Below are 19,236 nucleotides of genomic sequence, written 5' to 3'. Positions count from 1 at the left end.
TGGTTTCCTGATCTCTAAGACTGTTCATCTTTCTTTTAGTTGAAATTAAAAAGATAATCTGGAGTTGTTCATAGCAGCGGATGTGGAACAGACAATATTGTCATTTCTTGTCCTGTTCTGTAGAAAGGGAAAACAAGGTAAGTGCAGCAGTTATCATTTATTCCATGCTTGAGTCCCACACATCATTTAGTACCAGACAAGAGCATCCTGGGAGGGCAGGAGAATTCTGACTAGGAAAGCAGAACCTCAAGGTAGGGAATGTCTTATAAAGCTAAAAGCAAATGAAGAACCTTCTATTCCTTTGTAGCTAAGATTGCTTATATACTGACAGTTTAATACACAGACTAAATAAAATCATGCAGCAAGAAATGTTTTCCTGGGTAACTACTTCCACTGTTACATTATTTATATATTTTGAGTATATGTTTAACTGTTGGGGAAGGGAGGAAAAAAGCATTTTCCTTGTCTTACTAACTCCACTGCTCCAACTGGCAAAATTTGAAATTTAACAGTAATATAGAAAATGGGTCTGCAAATAAGACACAAGTTTTTATTTTCACTTTATTACAAAATTATCAAAAAATTCTCTGTTAACATTTGAAGTTTAACTTTAAAAACATCTTCACAGCTCACCAGGCTACCAAAATGGGAATGAAGGTAAAGAAGTTAGGCAATGCATTTTCTTCTCCATTACACTTAGTCAGAACTCAGGAGCCTGCCATCAGGAAATTCAGTTTGTCCAGCACCTCTGCCTCTACTGCTGTAAATGAGTAAGTGGCAGAGGCCTCATTACATTTTCTTTGTATTTTTCAAAGTAAATCTAAGCACAGCAAAGGATAACAAGGTGTACAATTCTTTAATTTTTTTTAATGGGATCATTTTTATGTTAGCTGAAAAATACAGCTTGCTAGCATGGCTTTATAATGTTCCAAAACATACGGAAATAGTTTTTTAAAAAAATACATATAATCTGTTAAAATTTCAGAATTTTTAAGATGTTGAGATTTTTCATTTCCAATGTATTCAAAAAATTACACCATACACACAGAGAGAATTGACAATTGTTTTAAAAGTACAATTTTACATAGAATATGGTCAGTCATGAATTCACATGCCAATAAACATAAGCACTGTTCCTTTTATTTTCTCTGAGGCAAACACATACAAACATGTAGAAAGACACACTGCCTTCATAAATATTTTGTTCAAAATCCATTGTTTTGCAAAAAAATCTTTAACATGCATCATTCAGAACTATTTACTTTCATTGACTCTTTAAAAACAATATATTATAATTATTTAAAAATAACACAAGAGCTATAGTACAGCAGTAGCAATGTGCTATCAGCTAGCTATAGATTTGATAGCTGCAGTGAGAATACTTTAAAATATCTTTCTTTTCTTGAGGTTTGAAAAAGAATGGGGATGAACTTACAGTCTAACATTGTTGGCAGATGAAGAATTTTTTGCACCTGGTGGGTTAATATGATTATTTTCAAAAACCACAAGGCTATAGAAACACAAAATCCTTACTCTCTAGGGTCACATTAAACATTGACGAAGAAGGAAAACTGCAGAGTAACCAGCCCAGTTATGCCAACTTTTTACCAGTTCACTGGATGGTCAAATATGATTTTGGGGTGTCTGACCACCAGGAGCAACCAAAGAAACCCCTGACACAGAAGAACATGTGCAAAGGAGAGGTAACATACGTTAATGATTTTGGGGAAATTATTATCATCTGTATGTTATTCAGAAAGGTCAATGAATATGTATGTGAAATACAGTATATGGACAGGAGCCTTTTCTATAATCAGCACACATGATATTTCAGAGGAGATGCTCCCCCATGCATCTGGCCAAATAAAGAATGCCTGCTTCTTAATGGTAACTGTTGTTAAGGAGTTTTATCTTTACTGATTTTTGGTAACAACATCAGTATTTCTTTACTGATTTTTGGTAACAACATCAGTATTTAAGTATGTTCAGATCATCAATATATGGGACCACCTTGCACAGAGGGGAGACAGCATTAAACAGATATCCTGTCACTTTAAAAATTCCAACTAAAATGCAATTGGTTTTATTTCTGTTACCTTTAAGTGCACCATCAGTAATTAAGTTCAAGAGCCCCCTGGGAAGATGTGGAATTTCAGAAGGTACAGATAGCTGAGACCCAGCTCAGTTCTCATTCTGCAGAAGAGTGAAATAATCAATGTGCTGAAACTTCAAGACCTCATTTCCCCAGCTGGTCCAGCCAGGCTGTAGGTTGCGAGCAAACAACTCCAAGCATTCTACATCTGGCTTGATAAACTCTGCCAGAACTGCTGTGCAAGAGAAAAAAAAAAAAAGACAACAATGACAATGGTACAAATAACAATAGTAAACAAGTAAAACCTCCCCTGTGATGCTAACAGATGAAAAAAATGGATGTTTCATTAAAAAAGGGAGAGACAGCAAATTAATTTCAGAGGTTTCATCAAACAGCTGGACTATTTATAGTGAGAAAGTAATTTTAAATAAGTGCCCTTGAGAATCTGAACAATACTGTCAAGGCCTTCAATAGCCTTGATTTATTGGTTTTCATTTAGAGGAATGGAAGGAGGATTTATTTCAGCCTCTGCATAGATGAGTTCTGAATTTTTTACTAATATCAACCAAACACTCCTAAAGCCTCACTTAGCTCCAATAACATGGGGGCAATACTTCTAAAAATAAATAAATAAATCATTTTCTCAATTAAGACTACATTCTTTTCCTCTGTACCTTAAAGGGGATAAAAGTATTTTTGTAATGACAACTGTTACAAGATAGAATGCAAAACACCAGTTAAATAAGTATAGCACTATAAGGGCTATAAAAATGCAGGAATTATTTTTTGCCCCAGTATCAACTTGGCAGCTGAAGAGGTATTTCTATAACTGCTACTGTTATTCAGTAACATAAATCTCAAATTTATTTTACAGTTAGGCATTTTTACTGCCTAAATACAAATATGAAGATGCCTGTCATTAACATCAACTGTGTCACTGATCATGACTGGTATTCTTGGAGTGATAGAAAAAGATCTTGCATTTTGCTTGAAAAGTATTATTGCAGAGAGTTTATTGTTCAAGGTGCTACTTGTCATACAGAGCCATTTAGTCTGTGGCTGGTTCAAGTAACTCCTTAGGCAGGTTTCATGAAATGGCTACAAAAACATTATTGAGTACAAAAACATGCATGAGAAAAGCAAAGGTTTAAGGAGCACCCAACAGAGAAGGCAGAAAGACTGAACATCTTATCTATACTAAAAATTGCATGTTAAGTTTTTTGTTTTGCCCCTGAAGGTAAAAGAAAAAAAATTATGGAAACATATCCTTTTCCAAATGATACCTTGGTCACTTTTAGATCAGATCTGCCAGTGATTTCTGAATCTCTGTCACTTAAAAGTACAGCTCATAAATCTGACATTTTGCTGCTTCACTCAGTCTCTTCAGATATGATCATCGCAGAAAGCAAAAACACGTCCAGTCAGCATACATTAAAGCATGAGAGGAAAAGTATTTTCTTTTTTTTGGTGCAATCCAAGTACTGACTTCTTGCATCAAGTTTGCCAGTCACAGATGCCCTATGAGAGACTCCGGCTGATCAGGCAGTGGATTGCTCCTGCTGCAGAAAGATGAGCACCAACTTCACTTTCTAGTGTTATCCAACCCCAGATGCATTTCCTACCTACATGATCATCTCTTCAAAGCTCCACTATATTAAAAACTTTTCTGTAAGTATTTTTAATGGGTGTTTCCCGACTTTATTGTGTTTTGGCAGGGCATAAAAATCTCTTCGCCTTCTCCCAATCTTTAACAAATGTCACACAAATGTCTCAGATGGGTTATCATCAAGGCAGCTTTTAATCTACAAAATACTGCTACCAGAAGGACTCTTATTCCAAAAACCTGCTTCTTTTAGAGGCAAGATACAATGTTTAAACAAATCTAGCATTTACAGAGAAGAGTCTGGGATGTTTAGAGGAAAATGTACCTTCTGACAGAAAACTCACGCAATGTTTGGTGTCATGGGAGTTCATCTAATTAGACACTACTTATGAGTAGCTGCTTAATACCATTTTGCAAACCCATCATAATAAAAAAGTGGTAAAATTTATTGTTCTTTTCACAGCTCCATTAAGGAAAGAATTTCTTATGCATAATTTGCTGACAATCTGGTCAGAGAGCTGAAGCACCTCTCCTAGGAGGACAAGCTGAGAGTTGGGGCTGTTCATCTTGGCAATGAGAAGTCTCCAGGGAGACCTTATTGTGGCTTTTCAATGCTTAAATGGGGCCTATAAGAAAAAAGGCAACAAGCTTGTTTTAGCAGGGACTGCAGCAATAGGGCAAAGGATAAAGGTTTTAAACTAAAATAGGATCAATTCAGACTAGATATAAAGAAACAATTGTTTACAGTGAGGATGCTGAAACACTGAAGAGATTGCCCAGAGAGGTGGTAGATCTCAAAATTCGTAAGTTAAAAATATCATCATAGTGCTGGGTGCAGTATTCCAAAGCAGTTTCAACAGGCACCAAAAATTTTCATGCCTAAAAGAACAAATTTGAAAAGCACACTTCAGAGATTCAACCAGCCTCAAAGACTGGTTCACCAGAAAGCAAAAAAGGGGTAGCCAAGAACCTCATCAGTTCAGCAGGAACAGGAAATACATGCCAGTCTTTCTATCAATTTGGTTCTAGAATTTAAAAAGGAAGTCACAGGAATCTTCCCTGCCCTTCTGGCAGAGACAGCATTTTTTAAACTTAGAGGGCTTTTTTAAAAAGAAGAGGCATATTACATATAATTTGAGATCACATTATAGTATAATTCTTCACTGCTAGGTTGTAGGCATTTACATAATCACATCAGGCAATAACTTACACTGCAATGAAATTACCATATCAAAAGAGCTGAATTTTGTTGGCTTAAAATCTCATTACATTGGTTTCCTTAAAATGGGAAAAATCAGTGTTCAAGTTACGAATTATGTTCTTCGTTGCTAGACTTTTACATCACCAATAGGCTATCTTAACACACATGGATCTCATCTGCAGCCCTTAAATAAACCCTTGGGGTCTTTTCCTCTGAAAACAGCTCAGAGGAGTTCCATCAGTCGAAAAAGTAAGTACTGAGTTTTTCTACCACAGGAATAGATTGAAAAACAAAACCCAGCACACAATTCTATCCACTTACAGACACCACTGATAGGAAACAGGCTAAATAGATGATAAACAGCCTATTCTTTATCACTTGCAGGTGTCACAAACACTATTACAGCAACTCAAGTACTTATACTTCAGCACCTAATGCCCTAGGACGTAAGAGAGCACAAAGCCAGCTGGCAGACACAACAGTTCCAGAAAACCCATTTCATTCTGAAGCACAATCCAGTGGTCAGGCAGGAAACGTGCCACCCCTGCATACTCCTAATCCCAACATGTATAGAAGATGCATGCTCCTAAACACGTTTAAATTAGCAAAAGAAAGAATTATCTTTGGAACAAGCAACACTTTCTCCTTATTTTTTGAATTTCCACTGCCTAAAAAGTAGGTTTTGCATTGACAAATTGGATATATAAAGCGAAAATAACTGTCTGTTTTTTCACCACCTGATCAGTGAGCCATGCAAAGCACAAAGCACATTGTTAGCTCAGTTTAAAATAACCCTTCAAAAGAGTTTGCAACATAGAGGTCCTTATTGCCCAATTTATCTAAACCCTGAACAGAGCCAGACCAGAAAACAATCTGAAATCCAGCTCAAAGATGGCTTTACAGCACTGCATCTTTCCTGATATTAAACCTAGATGCTGATGCATCTAGGTTAATAGACTAATTAGTCTTACAACAAGGGCTCACAAGGCACATGAGGAAACAAAACGCATTTACTTTTTTAGTTCCAAGACAACCTTTATAACATGGCCTAATAAACCATCGCTGCTACAGGAGGAGAGAGTTCCCATGACTTCTCATTGCATAGTTCTGCTGAATATATGCAAATTGGTTAGAACATAGCCGAGAATTAATTCCAGTGCTTTTAGGCAAACTCCTACACAACAGTATTATTTTCTAACAATAAATGCATATACTTAAAAACTGGAAGAGCAATGGCTATAACAAGGACAATCTATAATACAGGAAAAGGAAAAAAGGTGATGTGAAGTTATGTAGAACTTCAGACATATCTGTAACAGAATATCTTATGTGCTCTCTGAGAGCAAAATTGAATTGAATTAGGAAGAAAACCTGCTGTTATTTGAATCAAAACCTGGAGTAATAAAATTTGATTTTAACACATTTGCATAAAGCAGCTTAAGTACATTTACAATGACATATTAGAGCTCTAAGCATTGAACACAGCACATGCATCACCAAAAACCCCTACAGTTGCAATTTCATGGTTAAATGCACTGTAGGAACACAAACATCTCTTTTTGATGGCTTACTTTAATTTACATCTTTCTCTTCCCCCAGAGAGATAAACTCTTATAATCACTCATTAAGTGGCTACATATGTACCAACATACAACCTTCATTGTTGTAATAAGAAACAAAGTGCCAGACAGCATCAGTAAATACTAATATTTTGGCTTTGTTACTACTTAAACAAAGCATAAAGAATGTGTGTGACTCATCAAGTGTCCTTCTCCCCCCTTGCCAAATCTCTGCCTCTGTTCAAATTTCTTCTGAACCCCGCTAGGATGTAGCTCAGCTGCTCTCTACTGGCTGCTTGAGAATATTGCCTGGTCATGAAAGCAACACCTTGTACAGTACAGAAGTCAAAGCTTCAGCAATCAGCTTTTGCTTTATGGTTTACCTTTTCATTATATAACCATATTCTGCACATACCTGCCAAAAAACTGTAGGATATCTGCAGATTTTCACAGAAACCTTTTAAATCATTCATATTCCTCCACAGCAAGTTCATTTTTTCAAAGAGAAACATAAATGCTGCACAATGGTATCAAATCCCATCACTCATGTGAAGACTCAAGAAATACACACAAGAAATTAGAAAGGACAGTTTCTTTCAAAGTCCACTCAGGGCTATAATATATATTCTCCAATATGGTTTCTCGATTCTGCCCTACAAAAGAATTGTTCCAAGGACCACTGTTGTACTAAAATTTTCTATAATACATCCAAACTGCTGGTTTGCCCCCTTGGATACCTCACAAGTTTCCTGTTTGTGTCCAAGTTTTTTGCTAAGTATTGACTTGCTAAAGAGATCCTACATGACAGCCTCATAAATAACCACCCCACTGTTCATTAGCTTAAATCAACATATAAGCCTCCTGCTGTAGCCCTAATTCTTAAAGATATGGCTTCAGGATGGCAAAAAGATCCTCCTAAAACTGCCCTTCTTTTTTTTTCTGTTTTTAGTTAACCAACTTATGTCCTTTCTGCTAGTTTTTGAACAGGGGTGTGTGTGTGTGCGTGTGCGTATATGGTAATTTAATAAATGCAAGTCCCCAAACACAGATTTTAGAGCATCTCTGGAGGTACAGTTGTTCAGATCAAAAGTACTTCCATCCTTTGGAAAGAGAAAAGGAAAACATATCAGTGAAGCAAAGTCTGACACCTCTCCTCTCCAAAAGCATTAAACATTTCTTCTACCTGCCTTTTCTGATGTGAATACAAAACACCTGGAATATTTGCAGACTCATAGCGAGCTTTACCCTTGGTGGAGGATGAAATAGTTTTTGTGAGAGATATTAAATACATTTCTTACCACAGAGTTGTAAGGTTCTAAGGTGCTGTAATGATGAAAGAAGTACCACTTCCTATTGACAAAATTAGTAAAAGTGCTCCAGAATAATTCCTTGGACTAACTCTAAAAGGTTGGATTTATACCCACACTAAAAGGCTGGCTGGAATTACTGCAACAATTCCAGCAAGTGAAATACAACTCCTCAGAAATAAGCAGGGCATGCCTTATTTGTTGCCTCTTATTAGCAGTTACATTTTTGGATTTAAAGGCATAATTGTACTGCAGGCATATAATCATTTCATGCAGATATGTAAACATTAATTTCAGGATGACGTAATAAAGAAAGAGGTTTCTGCTTTCCTATTTTATGTACTCCCAAAGTTCTCTCCCTCACAAGGTACTTTAGGTCATTTGTTAGAACCTCATATATGAAGTATCTGTAAAACTGGTTTTGCAGTATTTGAAAAAGGCAACATTTTGAAAAAGGCAGTATTTTTTTCTACATGTCTACCCAAAATGTTCGCACACTTCTACCTGAAGTTCTAGTTTTCACATTAATTTTTGGAGATCAAGACTGAGGTGCTTCAGAACACTTTTAGAGGAACCACAAGTTCTGTTTAGTAAAATCACATGGCAGATGGAAAATTAACACATTTGTAGGTACATGCCAGAATGAGGCATTCAAGACCACTGTGCTACAGAAACATTAGGCAAAAAAACCAAAACATACCAGTAAGAGGAGGTTTATGTGAATGCAGACTGCAGGGTATGCTGACAATTAACTGATGCTCTGGAATTGGAAGAACACCTTCAGATTCCCTGTCAAATCAGAAAAGAAACAAAAAGAAACATGAGAATGTTACCCAATGTGATGCTACAGCTCATGCAGAGTTATCTCAGGTGGGAGATAACACCCAGAACGTTTATTCACAAACTTTAGAGAAGTCCAAGGGAAGTTAAATGTTGCCCAGGCATAATACAAAAAATGACAGCTCATTAAATCATTGAAGCTTTAGACAAAACATGGTTTACAACAGCCATGCAAAGCCACTGAGAACAATGTAGTCCTGTATGTCTTCATGTGTGGAGCAGTAACAACATCCCCAAAATGGCATGAGCCTGTGCCAAGGACTCATGGTCCAAGAGAACCTGTCAGCAAAGGAAGCCATGCCCACAAGGTTTTTGTCCAAGACAGTTGCCCAAGGCAGCAGATGCAAGGAACAGACAGGGGGTTCCATTCTTTAATCTCACTAAGACACTCTCTTATTCCAAAGCTAATAAGGCTACCTTTAGGTCCACAATCAGCCAAGAGATTTTGGGACATTATATTGCATTATGAGTAAGTGACACATACAAAGGGAATCCTAGCAAAAAAAGACATTTACCACAAATATCCTGACATACCTTAAGGCTTCCTTTACATCTCCTTCAACTCTTCCCAATACAAGAACTTCATAGGGTTTTTTGTGCAAAGAATCCAAAGGCAATACAAATTCTCCAGCTGTAGTAATCTGACACAGCAGAGTTAAAAATAAACAGTAGAAGATTTTAATATCCCTTATTTTTCCAAGACATTTTCTTTCATAAAAAGGAGGATACTGATGATATCACAGCTTTCAAATACAGAAATATATGGTAGTAAATAGACTAATTAGAACAACAGAAAGTGTCATAGTGCAAGTCTTCTTAGTCTCCAAGAAACCAACAAAACAAATTGAGAACTTACCTTTACCCAGTGCCACTCAGCAAGTGTTTTGACCGACCAGTGAGGATAAAGTTCATCCTTAACAAAACGTAAGTGCTTCTGTCTATTAGTCACCCACATGACTACAAGACAATTTGGAGCAGCTAGTGCAGGTACAGGAATCTGCTTGATTTGCCACGAAGACAAGTGACTGTACCTATGCCAATACATGAGAAATCAAATTAGCATATACCAACCATAAAAATCCCAAAGCAACCCAAATGGGTAAAAAAATTACACAGACCAGTCACCTCAAGAATTATCTCCTGACAATCTAAGTCATAAAAATAGTTCAAGACTGACACCCAGTGGACAATTCTGAGGGCTTTCATACAAAATTATTTGTGTATGTACAGAAGTTCTAGTGAGCAGAACCTTGAACTACATATTTCCACTATCCCTCAAAATAAAACATTATTAGTTGTGACTCTGAAGAAGTTTAAAAGCCCATGCTTCATTTAAGAACTATCAGATTTAACTGAATATTCTCATCTTTGTGCCAGAACAAAGCTATTTAGTGAACAGTAGCTTATTAGGCAATGTAATACTATTCACTTCCAATAATAAACTCTTACCTGAATGAAAATTACAAGTGAGTCACACTAATTTGAGTGGTAAGCTAAGAGGTCATTAAAGATAATAAGTTCTCCAATTATTTTCAGAAGTTTTTCATTTTTTTTTAAATTATCAGCCACAATAGAAGTTCTCTAGGTTATTCAAAACCATTCTGCTCTTTTCTGAGCTAACTGAATGCTACACCAGTGAATCCAGGCTTTCCAGAGCCTGTCCCATTCTACCATTTCTTTTCATGATGCAATTCTACACCATTAACAAACTGCAGTTAGTGGAATCTACACATTGCAGCACCAAAAATATTGGCACATTGCCTAATGCAAACGTGGGTACCCAGGACTCCACAAAATGCTAGTGAGAAACAGTAAAAAAGGATAAAATCCAAAATAACTCCTGGACTAGACTGTCCAGAGGAAAAAAAGATTCACCCAGATAAGAAACGCTTCACAATGATTAGCTGACAACAAGATAATTATAAGCAGTGATAGCTCCACCACATTTTGCTTTATTTTATAAGGGAGAGAGGATCTTGATGACTAACTTATGCTAGTACCTATGATTCTTCTGTGAGTACCTTAAATGCTCAAGCAAGACATTTGAATCGGTTTCTAGAGGTTTCTGAAGGGCTTTCAAAGTAAAGCCTACTCATCAGTCTCTACAGCCTCAAACTATGTCTCCATAACAAACTTCAAAAGCCACAGCAAACTTTATTCTGGAAAGTTGTAAGGCCATATATCCTGCCCACCTTCTTTCAAACAGATACAATCCTATGGTAATCAAGAGGACTCCACTGGCATACACATGATGTTACTCAGCAGTGAAGGAAACCCAGAAAAATTTAAGTTAATGACTTCATAAACTACAGTACTCAGTGTTCCTATTTCACTAGAGGATTTTACAGCTGCATTATCACATTCTTCTAAACATCAGACTGAAGCTTAAGCTACACCTCAAATTAAATAAAAATCCACTCAAACTTCCGAGCAAGATTTCAGTCCTGGAAATGCTTACGTATTTACTCAGCTTTATGCCAACTGAAGTAACCCTACTAAATACAAACTAATATCTGCATGATCTGGGCCCTACAAAACAGCTGAATCATAATTTCTTTGTAAAAGACTAACATTCTCTCACCAGCCAGATAATTCAGGATCTATTCTTGCAAATATTTTGTATGCCAAGTATCCAACACATTTCAGTGAAATACCTAAGACAGTCCATAGATTTGAGGGTAAGCATGTGTCAAAATATTTACAAGTTTAAGCTACAGTCACAGTTATACTGGTCCTGGATTGGATCAGTATATTAAAATGTTAATTATCCTTTATAAGCTATGGTGACAAAGTTTGTTTGATTTTACTATAAAACATACCTGTTACTCCTTTTAACAGACTTGTTCTCCCATGGTGGATCAATCACAATTACATCATATTTTTTCTTGTCTGGCAAGTGAAATAAAAGAAAAAAAAGAAAAGCCAGTAATTTAGTTTTAAAAAATATCTATGAGTTAAAACAGATATACAGTAAAACTGCAAATTTCTTCTGTTCTTTCCAAATAAGAAGTTTAAAGACTTTTGACACGCTTGTTTTAATTCATATAATCATATCCAGAAAATCCAGTATTTTTAGGTTGATTACCTAAGGAAAGGACTTTTATGTGATCTGTGTCAGATCCCTCCAAGAAAGTTTGAATATCTTTAGGACTTTCAGGGGGGAAACAAAAAGTATAACATAGTGCAAGTCTCAAAAATAATTTTTTTTCCAAGTTTCCCAACAGAAGCTATGTAATGAGGCACCCAGCTGAGTGAAAAGCTACAGCGCTGAATGCCAGATTCCTGTCCTGTTTGATCTTTCATCAAGCCAGCAGGGACATACAGAGCTTCAAGCCATCCCTAGAAAACTGTTTTGCACTACTGGAGGTAAAGAGAGATAGATAGCTAGACATAGTGTATCAAATGGGAATCGATGAACTAGAGTAAAAGAACTGAAAGAGTTTTCATGGGAAAAGCCGAGTTTACTTTTGCTGAAGGATAGAAGACACAGAACACATCCATGAAAAAACAGAACGCCCCAATTCTATTTCTCCAGAGAACACATTTGTTCTTTCATTGAGTCTTATGGTCAGAACAACAGCTTAGTATTTGATGCTCATGAAATGTGATTACTAATCTTATTCATTTAACATTGGAGGTGTTATCCTTACAGTGGACTGACCAGCAAGAATTACTTCTCTTTTGGCAGGTAAAAGGGAAGAAAAAAATTAAAATGGACAGCAGACTAACTCAGAAAAAAAGTCTACCATCAGGGCATTACGTTAACATTAACTGTTGTTTATTTCAAAAGCATTTGCTCAGATTTCTTGGACTGCTCTGTAACTCTTAGGAGACTCTTACATGCTCAACTGTGCAGAGTAGTAGCAGAATGATACTAACCTGCTTTTTTTCCTACAGACGAAAACAGCTAACTAGCTAGATTCTGGACTTCAAATGCAAAAATATAATTTAGATAGTAAGATTCTAGCTCCTGAATATCTTCTCAATAAAAAACAAAATTTAAAAAACATAACATCTAAGTTACATATGCTTCCTCTCTTCTCATGTGCAATTAAAAAATCTAAAATTACTGATTAGAGGGTAGAGCAGTAATGCCCAGCTCTTGCTCACAGGCAACATCTTTCCTGTAAGATTATCTGATAAAGCCTAGCTGTAACTGACAGTAATAAAAATAGTAATGGTCAGTTTGAAAGCTAACAGAATGGCACTGAAGACCGATGCATGCTGTCAGCTTAGGGCTGGGGATAGTGGCTTCGATAGCTTTTGATCTACTTTTACAGAGGACTTGTTTATTCTAAAATCCCCCCATTTCCCTGTCACTGATTTTTCTTAAGCCAATACTCTCAGCTGTGAAACATAGCAGCTGAAAATCATGTTTGCTACTGGTGGTCTTGCTGAAGCATGTTGCCCTCCAGCTGGGTGCAACAGCCCCTCAAACTGTTACCTTCCCTAGGGGATATTGGGCTGTGTTCCACAACCAGCTTATTCCAATCTAAAAAGACCCTGCCACTGAACAGGATAACTCTGTAAGTGAACATCTGCTTTAAGATGCATTATCTCATCCCTCCCCCACAGTCTAATCCAGTTAAAAATCAAGACAGCAGGACCATCAATTCAGCAGCAGCATGGACCTACTTATGCTAAAGGCTCATCCTGTGGGACAGGGACCCAGCAGCACAGCTAGTCCCAATGCAATGTGTTTACATGACTATGCTGACAGTGGCTCAAAACACACTCACAAACTGTTGCATTTTGGCTGAGAATTTTAAAGGAGCCTCCTGGAGACAAATAATCCTCTCATGACAAGACTTTCTAACCACTCAAGATTACTTTGAAAGTCCTTACCTATTTGCACAAAGTTAGAAATATCACCTTGATATTGATAAATTCAGCAGCATTTGCTATCAGTGTGATATTGTATATCAGAATCTGCTCATTGAGTCATCTTGACATTAACTGCCCTTCTTGGGCAGGAGAAAAGGGGTAAATTCTAACACCTAAAGATACTTACAGTTCAGCAGAGGCTGTAAACATGAAATATCAGATAAGAGGAAACTGCTTTTTGGTGGTACCAAGTATTTCTGCCCCATTAACACGATTATCTTCGCACAGTTTGAGCTGTTTTCCACAACACATGAAAGTAGGTCCTGTTCTGCACTGGAGGCTTCCTCTAGCACATGTACAGCTTGATGGTCACTTTCATTCACAGCTGGAAACTGCTTTGCCATTTCACATAATTCAGCCAACCCACAGACAATGCCGTGAGGAACATTATTCTCCCTGCAACTGAGTTTTGCAGCAGTATGATGAAGAAAACCACTTTTGAGTCCCTCTTGGACTAAATCCAAAGTGCCTTCCCAAATGAGCTTTCTCACCTGTATGGTCAAAAAAAAACACCAAAGGAAAAAAGAAAAGATTGTTCAAATATCTACTTGATCAGGGAATGCAACTGAAATCAAAACATTTTCAATACGCAGGCACGAAAAGGAGCCAATTACTGAGATCATTGGCTCAAAAGCTACAAAGGCGTGATAATAAGGTGTGTCTTGGTCTAATCCCAGCTGGCAACCAATACAGTCATTCACTCACACCACTCCCTGGTGGGGAAAAGAATCCAAGGAAAAAAGCAAACCTCTGGGCTACTATAAGAACATCTTAAAAGTTGAAACAAACTAAATTATAAACATTATTTTTATTACAAAAAAGCAGGATAGAGAGAGAAGCATGACCCAAGAGAAAAAACTGACGTACAACATGATTGCTCACCACCTACTGACAGATGTCCAGCCCATCCCTTAATAGCAAATCCATGGCTCCTGCCAACTCCCATCGTTTATATAGTGAGCATGACATCCTATGCATGGAATAACCTTGTGGTCAATTCAGGTCACATCTCCTGAGCATGTTCCCTTCCAGCTTCCTTTGTGCACCTGCTCACTGGTAAGAGCATGGGAAACTGAAAACTTCTTGACTTAGGGTAAGCACTGCTTAACACACTGATGTTTGAATTGTTGCTGTCAACATCATCCTCATGCTAAACCCAAAATTAGAATCTTTGATGTTTTCTGATCTCTCCTGACCAGGCTGGAAAGGACAAGGCAGCTGCATTTGGGTGCAGACATTTGGGTAATGTATCTACCTTTAGCTTCCAATATGTTGACTCAGGGGTTTTTTAAAAAAATTTGGTTTATGTTTCATTTGGAGCATTCCCATTCCATCAACTCTGCATTAGCTGTCCAGCTACCAGGCAGAAAACTAACTCAATCCCAGCCAAAACTAGGACACCATACTAACTTCTGTTGTTGGTTTTCATTTTATGGTAAAGTAATAATAATTAGAAGGCTGAAGAAAGAAAGAGTGAGAAACTGCTGAATAAAACATCTCAGACAACGGGCATGGAATATCATTGCTTCAACCAAACACAGCTTTCAAAGCAATTATCTGAAGCTTAATTTAAAAGTTTAATTTAATTTCAAGTTACTGTGCCTATGAACATATTTTTAATGGAAATGTATACCAGGATCTAAAAATCAGTCATTTTCCACATTTCAATTCATGAAACATAAACAGTTTATACATTTTACAGTAATACAGAAGTACAATCAGTAAATCAAATTAAAGTACCAGAATTTGATTTTTGCAACTTTTCTAAGTGGCAAAGCTCTCAAATAGCCTGTTAGCCAGTCCAGGATGACACGACTGTTGGATCTGTATACACTATCATTCACTTCTCTTCACAAAATTTAAGAGACCCATTCTATTTCCAATTCATGGAGCCTTTATGAGTTTTGGTTGTCAGTGAGGTGAGTTTATCCATTTGTCCATTGTCAGTTACAGTGGCTTTATTAAAGGTTTCAAATTCATATTGTGGTTTCAAAAGCTTCTGATCACAGAATCGTCAAGATTACAAAGGATTTTACAAAATACACTTTATTACAATTCCCAGATTAGTGGCAGGGGACTAAAAATAGTTTTTTTATAAATTAATAGTGCCACCTCTAGATATCAGAGAGTACAGAGTCATAATTTTTAGTACCTAGGTTTGTGATAAGGGAAGTTCATACTACTTCAACAGAATTAATAAGCATATCTTTAGAAATTATACCTACTTACAAGCATGTGTTAACTCACAGGTGGACAAAGTGGACAAAGTCTCTTGACTATGAAGCAATCAAAGCAGAATTTTTAACAAATGGTTGCTGAAGGAATTTAGCATATTTTGTACTGCTCCCTATGTTGACACTGACTGAAATTCATAAATGGACTCAACAGCTGAAATTCACAGATTCACTTGCAGATATAAAACTGGGGTTGTTTGGGTTCATTTTTGAGCCTACAGATATAAGTAAGTGCCAAAATAATCTGGGTTAACTTGCAGAGCAAATACAGTAAACAACACAAATACAGTAAAAACCCAATGCTTTCTAATCTGTGAATGATACAAGAGGCTAAATGGGGTCACAGATTTTTCCAAACTCTGTCTTTTCCACATATTCACCAAACATCATTAGAAGTTACACAAGCCTCCAAGACATCAAACTTCTTCATTTCCTTCCTCATTTCTACTGCAGAATGATTTTATTTTAGCCTTAAGGCTTTGACACTCAGGTTGATGCTGCACTTCAAAGTTTTCTCCTTTAAGGTGATTCTGCACATGCACAGTTTATTCACAAAAATAATCACAGGACCTCTACACTGTATCAGCAAGCTGCACATGTTTACTATAAGACTGTTGCCATGTGAAATAAAAAAAGCATAGTCATCTAAATGTAGTGCAAGAGGAACAGATTTAAGCAAAAAGCCCAATATGACTAATATCTGTGTCAAAGGAAAGAAAGCAAGTGTAGCTCCTAGTTCAGATTCACAGCACTATTTGGGAAAGCAGTAAGAATATGTCAAACACTACCTACAGACCCTACTACCTACAGCATTTCTACAATTCACTATGATGCTGCAGTGAATTTAGTTGTAGCTTCACCAGTAGATCATATGACATAATCATAGACTCAATTCCAAATCATTCATAATGCTTTAGCAGGACAACATAAAATGTCAGAGAAAGAATTTTTTTTTCACTTGCAGAATAAGAGATTTTGAAGCACATCTGGTCACAAAAGCTTTGAGTAACTCCAGCACAGTGTCCTGAAACTGAGGAGCTGATCTTCAGAACAGGTTATGCTGCCAATTTCAAATCAGTCACTTCCTAATATTCAGCTCATCACAATCTAACATTCAGTAGCCTACAGCAGTCCAAGTTACTTTGTGAATGCAGCCTGCAGCACTTTGTAATGTCCCAGATGCAATTTCACATGTATCTACAGAGAAGATCTACTCTGTAAGCAGGAATTCAAACACGGATTGGAGAGACTGACCTTACTTTCCCTTTCCTTCTTTGCATCAGGGGAACAAGCTACAAAAACAGAACTTGTTTGCAACCATGCCCTCAACTCTGCACACACCCAAAGTCAAGCAGCATGAACTCACAAAATAAACACTTTTTCCAACCTACCTTTGAATGGTATTCCAAAGCATCCAGTTCACCTTGGTTGAATATGCATTTCCTTTTACGTTTCTGCAGAATTAGCAAAAACAACAAAAATCCATATAATTCCACAAAGAAATAAAAGGGAAAAAATCAAACATACCTGAATTTAAAATTAATTCTTTAAAAGCAGAAGAAATTATCCATCTCTTTTTCTATCACAAGTACAAGTCAAATAAGCAAAAAGATCTGAAAATACCAAACCTACTCCTGATATTCACAAGGTACATAGACTTAAAGCTGTTTTAAATTAATCATGGCATTAGGATCTGAAGGTACCTAGTGCACAGCTTGTGCTCATGCCTCCTTTGGGCCCACACCAAAAGTTTCAGCTGCCAAGTGCAGTTTACCAATAAAAGAAAAAAATTAACTATGTCTTCACAGTTACATTTATTTGTTTACACCAGTGACTTTTCTTTTGTCCATATGGAGCAGTACTGAACAACACTGGAAGTAAATTCCTACTGTCCTTCCCAATTCACTTATCCACACAATCTTAACAGCTACAACTGTTTCAGGCTGTCTGTCTGACCACAAGCAATGGCAGGAGATTTTGGGAGCAATCCACTGCTTAGAAGACATAGAATGCACATTACTGACATGAGGGACACAAGAGTATCCTCAAAAGTTCCTGCTCTTCTACACTACCTCAAAAGACTCAGGAATGCAAAACAGTATTAGTAGTATATTATTTATCAAGGATGACTGTAATTTACTCTGTTACAGAGAACATACCTTCCTAGCAGTGGTAAGAGAATTTCCAATGTCACTCTTTGCTCCTTCTTGGTATTCCTCTCTGTTGCTGTTGGCCTTTATTTCTGTCAGACTCACCTCAGGGCATCCCTGACACAGCTGCTCCTCAGGGGCTGCAGCTATACGGGGCTTAGAAATATCAAAGAACTCCTCCCGAAACACATATCTCATTTTTGCTCTTTTACCTTCTGCTTCTATGGCATCTCCAGGACCATAAGGAGGACCACTGCTTGATAAGGGGGTGGTAGCAAAAGCAGAAATACTGTGAGAGTCTTCAGCAGATGTGACAGAAGTATTGTGAGTGACACCGCCAGGGTGTGCAAAGGAGTCACAGATCTCATAGCCACACTGGTTGATGAAAGAGAGGTGATCCACAAGCCATCCCGCTGTCAGACGGTGTATCACGGACATCCTAAGTGCCCTTTTCAGGATGAAAACTCAGCTCCCTGAAATCACAGCCTTCACCAACCATCCGCACTTCCTGGAGCAACTTTCTCCTGTGGGAATTTTTATAAGAATTCACTTTACGGAATTATCACTGTTTAATAAATTAGCACCTACCTTCTAACAGACATTTCCTTGTACACACAGGGCACACTGCTGAAACTTCTGACTTCAGCTGGTTTCCCCTTAATGTTCATCCCTACACCACTACTTTTTTTGCAGTAACTAAATTTTATATGACTTTTTATACTTTTATACAGCATGCACCTACTCCCGGTCTTTTTAACAAATCAGAAAACCCTATGACACTGATTATGTCTAAGACTATATGTGTGTGTATCTATGCACCGTATATACACCGCGTATATAAGCATTTACACCATATACATTTACTACGTTACACACATGCTATACAGACTACATATATACTACATATATATGCACGCTATATATACACACATAAATATATTCACAAACACACATATGTATGCACATACACACTATATACATATGCATACTCCATATCTCCACACATATATATACCATAAATACAGACAGAAACATAGATCACTATGATGGATCCGGGAGCAGTAACACAGGCACAAGGGCAGGGGCAGCCGCGGCTGCAGCGCTGCTGAGACCAGACTCCCATCCTTGTGGGCACACAGGGACCGAGAGCTCGGGCTTTTGCCCAGGAAAACTCTCGGCGGCTGGAGAAAAGCCCGGGGCTCGCCGTGGCCCGGCAGCGCCTGGCACTCACTCACCGCGGGCGCCGCCATGCCGCTGTAGGACCACGGCCCTTCCCCCAGCCCTTCCGGGAGCTGGATCCTCCTCCCCTCTATTCCTCCATTCCCTCCTCCCCTCACCTCTCACCGCTCCTCCCCCGCTCTATTCC

General features: G+C 37.6%; 1 protein-coding gene across 4 annotated transcripts; it reads right to left on the bottom strand.

Moving 5' to 3' along the window:
* Positions 1-536: 536 nt before the first annotated feature.
* Positions 537-19,192, bottom strand: METTL4 (methyltransferase 4, N6-adenosine). Of its 4 annotated transcripts, none has more exons than XM_033073526.2 (9): positions 19,106-19,192; positions 17,880-18,394; positions 17,112-17,174; positions 13,614-13,977; positions 11,422-11,491; positions 9,459-9,633; positions 9,137-9,243; positions 8,463-8,551; positions 537-2,327 (listed from the first exon to the last, which is right to left on the bottom strand). In XM_033073526.2, exons 2-9 carry the CDS (start codon positions 18,306-18,308, stop codon positions 2,182-2,184), a joined length of 1,443 nt encoding a protein of 480 aa, XP_032929417.1. In that variant the 5' UTR covers positions 18,309-18,394; positions 19,106-19,192; the 3' UTR covers positions 537-2,181. The 4 variants fall into 4 exon arrangements, with proteins under 4 accessions (XP_032929417.1, XP_032929434.1, XP_032929425.1 ...); XM_033073543.2 differs by having other exon boundaries at positions 537-2,324; XM_033073534.2 differs by lacking the exon at positions 19,106-19,192 and adding an exon at positions 18,898-19,095.
* Between the last annotated feature and the right edge of the window lie 44 nt (positions 19,193-19,236).

Source organism: Catharus ustulatus, chromosome 1, assembly GCF_009819885.2.
Source record: "Catharus ustulatus isolate bCatUst1 chromosome 1, bCatUst1.pri.v2, whole genome shotgun sequence".
NCBI classification, from domain to species: Eukaryota; Metazoa; Chordata; class Aves; order Passeriformes; family Turdidae; genus Catharus; species Catharus ustulatus.
This window is presented reverse-complemented; position numbering and strand designations above follow the sequence as displayed.

Excerpts from the sequence above, each read along its gene's own strand:
- METTL4 (XM_033073526.2), bottom strand. The coding sequence starts at position 18,308 with ATGTCCGTGATACACCGTCTGACAGCGGGATGGCTTGTGGATCACCTC. Across the intron at positions 17,175-17,879 it reads CTCTTACCACTGCTAGGAAG|AAACGTAAAAGGAAATGCAT; the intron begins GTATGTTCTCTG and ends CTAATTCTGCAG. Across the intron at positions 9,244-9,458 it reads CTGAGTGGCACTGGGTAAAG|ATTACTACAGCTGGAGAATT; the intron begins GTAAGTTCTCAA and ends CTGCTGTGTCAG.